The sequence below is a fragment of the Aplysia californica genome, unplaced genomic scaffold (assembly GCF_000002075.1).
Source record: "Aplysia californica isolate F4 #8 unplaced genomic scaffold, AplCal3.0 scaffold01138, whole genome shotgun sequence".
Classification (NCBI taxonomy): Eukaryota; Metazoa; Mollusca; class Gastropoda; order Aplysiida; family Aplysiidae; genus Aplysia; species Aplysia californica.
In genome coordinates this window covers 59,167-66,089 of record NW_004798408.1, presented here as the reverse complement: position 1 = coordinate 66,089, position 6,923 = coordinate 59,167, and the positions used below count along the sequence as shown (strand labels likewise).

Sequence of the window (6,923 nt, the reverse complement as noted above, 5' to 3'; positions counted from 1 at the left end):
GTTTCCCTTTTATTTTTTTTCACACAAGTAGGGTAACTGTTCGCAAAGTCCGCACTTTCTCGAAGAGGGCGCCACCGAATTTTGAGGACACTTTTTTAATTGGCTCAAAGAGAGGAGTGAGCTATCTTGTTATACCCGGTCTCTGGTTTTACTCAAGACGTCCGTTGCAAGTCAGAAACTGTATCGAGAAACAATCTCCCAAATTGTGCACAAAAGAGAATAAAAAAGGGACCCGTTTCTGACCTGTGATAAGCCCTGAGACATTTTGTACACACGTCGGTTGTACTATACTACGATAAATCTGTCACTTTGCGGGACTCAGAGATAAAGACTGCAAGTCTGAGGTGTATATTGTATTGCTTGTAGACCAAGGAGATTTTATTATACAGGTTCCTATGTTCTTGATGTAGGTACAAACTATGTGTGAGGCAGCGTGGTGGAATCAGGCTCTCGTCAAAATAATCAAAGTGAAGAAACTTGCATTTTTCCGCATGTTTGTGAATTTTTATCAAATTTTTGTTTTATGGCTCAACACCTTTCATGCCCATTAAAGAACTCATTTCTATGTGGATTTTTTTTTTTTAAACGTTGATTAAAGCGCAAAAAAAAAGCAAATTTTCAGTTACCACGGACTCTTAAGCTAAGGAAATAACTAATCTTTGGGGGCCATTTTCTCACTTATTTTACCTCTGAAAACAGGTGACCCCCATCTCCTTCATTCGCAATTATCTCAATATAAATTGATATTTTTTTCATCCAAATAAAGACACGTGAACACGCTTTAAGATGATACCTATAACTCTAGTCTACATGCCCAAAAATTGACGAGAGCCTGATTCCACCACGCTGCCTCACATATAGGCCAGGCAAGGGACTCGGCCAAAGATAAGGTTATCGCTGTGAACGAACGCCCATGACTGGGGAAGCAGTACACCTATATAGCTGTCCCCGTGGTTTAATGCACCCCGCATAATTTACCAAAATTTGATCTTTTTTGTGCATTATTTCCGATTACTTTCCTTTATCATTCTTTGTTAAAATTAACAGAATCGCATCATTTCACATTTTTGGGCTCAGTTTGTATAATTTCAGAATTTTTCTTGCATAAAACGACGGGGACAGATTCAGATATAGGCGCAGATCACGTGACTCTCGTGAATGCCCCGAGAGCCTGACACTTATGGTAATCTACGAGCACGCACGAGGGCGGTTATACATTTGTCCCATAGTTATAGTATGTTTCATTCATTTGGCAGATAAACTGTTGGTTGACCCACCTGGGCGGTGCTACTTTCTGAAGTGTCTTTAGACCATTCCCAAAGGGGGGATATTAACATTTTCTTATGCACAGTAGAATTGTAAATGGGCTGATTTATCAAGGCCATGCTCATACTGTGCCGGAACAACATAGGCGGAACTGCTGCTTTTTCTTTCCCCATTCTTACTATCATATTTTTTCTTCTACTTCTTTTGTATGTTTGTCACTCTCTTGTGACCCGCTATTTCCGGGATGCCTTGATAGCCGAAGCAGATTTTGTGTTGTAGAGGCTAGAGAGGTGAGCAGAGTAAGTCTGATTCCCTGTAAGGACTTCTCTGTTGACATCCACCCCTTGGTGCTCATATGACCTTACGCAGTTGCGAGCGCGGTAAAAACTTACTAAAATTAAAGAAAAAACCCACAAAAACGGTACGTATTAAACAGCCGAAAATACCTCTAACGACCATACTATGTCCAAGACATTCACATGCACAAATGGACCGGCCTCTTCCCGCTTACCCTGTTGCGTTTTTAAAAATAGGTTTATTTTTTGTCTATATAATGACACTGTCCTAAAGGACCACCTACCTAAGATTACCACTTTTGTACTGGACAGTAGGCTGTTACCTTCTGTGAAAGGTTCGACTTTAGCCTGGAGAAATCAAAGCCCCCCCCCCCCCCCTTTCCCTCTGGTTAGGTGTAAAAACAGAAAACAGTCTCTGTTTGATGTCGCGTGTCAGGGTAAGGGATGCTACAGAAGGTGTGCTCAAAGTACACTGACATTTGGTGGAAGAAAACGTGACAAGAATGAACCCTTCAGCAACCACCATAGCGCCACCATACATACAAAACCCACAACATCACCCACCCCACCCCAAATATAAACAACCCCCCCCCCCACACACACACACACAAATCAAACAAATGAACTAAAAAGACATGCATGAGAACACAACAGGACAAAATTAACAAACCACAAATCGAAGAAAAATAATACATTGACATGTATGTACCTATAATGCGGTCAAAAATTCGTGGCGCAACTTATCCTCAAATATCTTTTCAACAGGTGAATCAATGTCATCCATACTTTGCACAGCTGTTTGTCTCCATTTGTTTTAACTTAATCATATTTTTCCACAACAACTGAGGCTACATTAAAAAACTTTTCTTCTCCAATGTATATAAAATACGACAAAACTCCTTCACGCGGAAAATGGAATTGTTCACAGCACTTCCCACTTCTCTCACACATTTTGTATACGCGTATGGGTTACGTCACAGCTCACCAATGACACTTTTAGTGGCAAAACTAGTTACAAGAAATTGATTTTATTGTGAACATTTTTTGCACTTAAAGTTCACAAATTCTCAAAACATGCGTTCAATAAAGATAATCTCGCGATTAGAAAAAGAATGACGGACTTGCTCTTAAAATCGATGTCGTCCCAGCTGTAAATCAATCAGTATATACCCCCCCCCCCCCCCCACTAGGATTTTAAAAAAATATTTGTTAAAGAATTGTTTAGAATACAGCTAACAGGTCTTTACAAAAATACTGATCTGTTAAGACAAACTGATCAAAGTCACTGTGCAAAAGTTGGGGAGTTTATCTTTATGATAGTTAAGGAGGTATTTGACAATACGTTGCGCCCCGGATTTGCGGCCGCGCTATAGCGTACGTTTATGATGTTCTGCATTTTTGCTTGACGTGCAGGGAATTCCCTGTCCTTACTCTGTGTCGTGTGGAGTTGATCATGTCTCTTTAAAAAAAATATGGATTTAGTTAGGCTAGCCAGAGCTTGTTCGCTAACGGGACAGAGCGCTGAATCAATGCTATATTTATCTTTATTTGAAAATACCCCCCCCCCCCAACCCAACTTCCCAGTCTTGCGACTGACCGACAACAAATGGAACTGACATCCGCGTGTCTAACTGCGCAGCTGTAGCCTAGTAAAGCAAAGTGTCATGTGAAGTGGGCTCCGGGAGTGAGTCATTACTCCGGGGTAGATCCCGCGGGTGGCCAGTTCCGCAGACGAGTCTTTAGACCAGGCCGTGAGTGACCCTCTGAGTCCCAGTCTTGCGATTGACCGACAGCAAATTTTAATGGAACTGCCATCCGCGTGTCTAACTACGCAGCTATAGCCTAGTGAAGTAGTACCTCAAGTGGACTCCGGGAGTGAGTCATACCTCCGGGGTAGATCCCACGAGTGACCAGTTCCGCAGACAAGAGTCTGTAGACCAGCTCGTGAGTGACCCTCTGAGTCCAGTCGACCAGTTTACAACGACAGATCGTCGCTACCTTTGTTAGAACTACAAAGTTCTATCTGACCCTGTTGGCCGTTTTGAGTTACTCCAGACCATGATATCAGAAACCAAATGTTCTATCTGCTCTATCAAAATTGTAAGATAATTCAGAGTCGTCATCAAGATACACGTGTATTCAAAGAATTGCGTTTTGCTTTCGAAAAAGCTTGTGAAACTCATCATTTTGTACGTCAAATCTGTCAAAACTATTTAGGCTACTGATCAGATAGAACTTTGTACGTCTGAGGAAGCACAACGCGGCAGTCGTACAAATACAAGTATGGCACCCGCCCCCGCCCCCCACCCCCACCTCGCCCTGCGGTGCCCATTTGTAAGAGGTTTAGTTGCGTATGTTGGCCGTGGACAGTATTGTTGGGACTTTGTCACGCGTGGATTAACGCTACACACAGGCGCTGTGCTGGACAGCGGTCAATTCCGCGTCTCTTTCATGTCTCTAAGGCCTCACCAGCCAAACACTCACTGCTCTATTCGCGCCAGTTGTTGTAATCGGCTGTGATTGAAACAGAACGTTTGCGGCTGACACCACCGAACTATCACCGAGTTGTGTGTCGCAGACGACTTCTATGGCGCTGCGGGGACAAGAAAATGGCTGGACGATTTAAAGGATTTGTTGGCCTGAAGATCTCTCTCTCTCTCTCTCTCTCTCTCTCTCTCTCTCTCTCTCTCTCTCTCTCTCTCTCTCTCTCACTCTTCTCTCTCTCTCTCTCTCTCTCTCTCTCTCTCTCTCTCTCTCTCTCTCTCTCTCTCTCTCTCTCTCTCTCTCTCTCTCTCTCTCTCTCTCTCTCTCTCTCTCTCTCTCTGAGTAATTTTAAACTAGTTGTTTCTGAGACCAAAAAGCTGCTGGGTGTGAATGTTCAAATCGCGTCCCGTGCTACATGTATTAGTTTGTTCTTTGTTTGTCCTCATGAACTCTTCCGTCCTGCCCTTTGTTATGCTCATGATCTGTCAACGAGGACTTGCTTTGACTAAACGTTTTGGGGCCCACCTGTGGAATGTCATATATTTGTATCTGGCATGGCTTTAAAAAAACCTGTTAGGTACCGGTACTTGTTCTTATTTCTCGCCTATTTGTTATTCCTCTTTTAATCTATTACACCACCACCACCCTCATCCCCGAACCAAGAAACAAAACCCCCCAACAAAACAAAACAAGAAACAAAAAACAAAACAAAACGGAAAAAAACAACAACCCAAAAAGAAGCTCCCTCACCCCCCCCCCCCAAAAAAAAAAACACACACAAAAACAACAACCCTACAAAAAGCAAAAATCTCGGCTTCTGTGTCTATGCATTTTTCCAGGACTTCTTTAACTCAGTTGAAATGTTTGCTTTCAAAGTGGTCATGAGCTTTTGTAGTTGTAGTGTAATTGTTGAGGTCTTCACCCTGGCACGCAAATGGAGGCATAATTTACTGATTTTAGAGAGTTCAAGTATGTCTGCGGGGATGATGTATCTCTCTAAGCCTGGTTTGTGTCAAACATTCAGGGCTCTATAGAAGCCAGCTCCTTCAATTATTTGAACTGTGGTATAGTCGGAGGTGTTAAACAACGTCTTATGTCCAGAGAAGTAAAACATGAACTTTTCATTCACTTACTTCCAGAGAAGTAAAACACTCACCTTCCCCTGACCTACTTCCAGAAATAAAATACTCACTTTCCCCTGACCTACTTCCAGAGCCCCGTTCAATGGACGTCCATGGCCCAAGAGCAGCCCGGTGTCCACGGTGTACGATGTACGAAACAGCAGCACCAGGATGATTATCCTCAACAACAAACTCTCCAAGGTACGGCTGGATGGTGCGGGGGGGGGGGGGGGGGTAGTAGGGGTTTAAACATTTTTGCAAACAATTTAAGATTAGTTCAGAGGCTGGCTGTCCGGACAACAAACTCTCCAAGGTTGGACTCAGTGGTGGCGTGTGGTAGGGGTTTTAACATCTTGACAAACACTCTAAGATTAGTTTAGAGATCGACTCTCTGGTTAATAAACTCTCCAAGGTAGGTGTTTGCTAACACATTAACTTAAAGTAAGACTAGTTCAGAGATAAACTCTGGGAATTTCATGTCTGTCTCTGAAAGGACTAAATCAAAATCAAATCAGTACAAAGGTTTGAAAAGCCACGAAGAATCAAAGATTAAAAATAAACCATTCGATATGGAACCATGGTCAGATGCACTGTAATCTAACATTATCCCAACCGTGCTGCACAGATGCCCTTCCAAACACCATAGATAAATCTACACCTAGATGACCCACACAGCACACAGATAGAATTGAGATGACCCACACAGCACACAGATAGAACTGAGATGACCCACACAGCACACAGATAGAACTGAGATGGTGCCTGCGAAACCAGGCAGGAGGATCTAAGCCATTAATGGAAGTCATGTTCAGAACACCGTAAAGATTGCACGACCATTATGGATTTGTTCAGAAAATGAAATCCCTTGTTGGTCCTTTCGAACTTAATGACTAGCATATGTACAATGTAAATGTACAGCCACCCCCCCCCCCCCCCTTTTTAAAAAAACAACAACCCCAAATAAAAACAAATAAAAGGCAGGTAAAAAAAGGGATGAACGAAACAGCAAAACTAAGATGTGAAGGACAAGAACTACACCAAGCAAGAGCAAGTTTCAGAGGCCACTTTGCAAGTGTGAAGGAACATTGGCCCTCCTTGAGGTGTTAATTAATCTGTTAGAACAGTGTAGGCGTGGGAAGTGTCTGTTTGTTAGGAGCAATGAACTTTATGTTTTGTTTTTGTTTGTGTTTCTCTCCAGAGGCCCAAAGGGTCAAGGTTGAGGGGACAATCTGACCACCAGGGAGAAATCATGTGAGTACACATACGGCAGTGGGTGGATGGCGGGTGCTCTGGTGTGGTTTGCTCCTTCTTCCCTATCAAACATCTATCGTCCTTATCTCCCTTCTTCTTTTTTATGTTTGTTACTCGCTTGTGACACCTCTAATCTTCTGGCGCTCATATGACCTTATGCAGTTGCGAGCGCTGTAAAACCTCTACTAAAACTAAGACTAACTACACATGCGGCATGTTATTTGTGTGTGTGGGGTCTTCGGGTGTTCTTGTGGATCCAAATAATGCTGGTTCTGGAACACGTAATTATGTTTTTGCTTGTTTATTTGTGTGCTTGTGAATGTGCATGCTTGTGCATAAGTAAAGGTATTAGCATGTATGTGTATGTGTTTGTGTGAGTGAGTGTATGTGTGTGTGTGTGTGTGTGTGTGTGTGTGTTTGTGTTTGTGTGTGTGTGTGGGTGTGTGTGTTTGTGTGAGCGAGTGTATGTGTGTATGAGTATGTGTCTGTGTGTGTGTGTGTGTGT

The 6,923-nt window shown here is 42.9% G+C and overlaps 1 protein-coding gene across 1 annotated transcript in view; it reads left to right on the top strand.

Annotated features, from left to right (window-relative positions):
- LOC101859372 (protein starmaker) overlaps positions 1–6,923 on the top strand; it is a gene marked incomplete in the record, with an annotated part of 21,162 nt that overhangs the window by 2,249 nt on the left and 11,990 nt on the right. Inside the window, 2 exon segments of the mRNA XM_013090088.1 lie at positions 5,260–5,368; positions 6,366–6,418. Coding sequence (XP_012945542.1) covers positions 5,260–5,368; positions 6,366–6,418 — 162 coding nt within the window.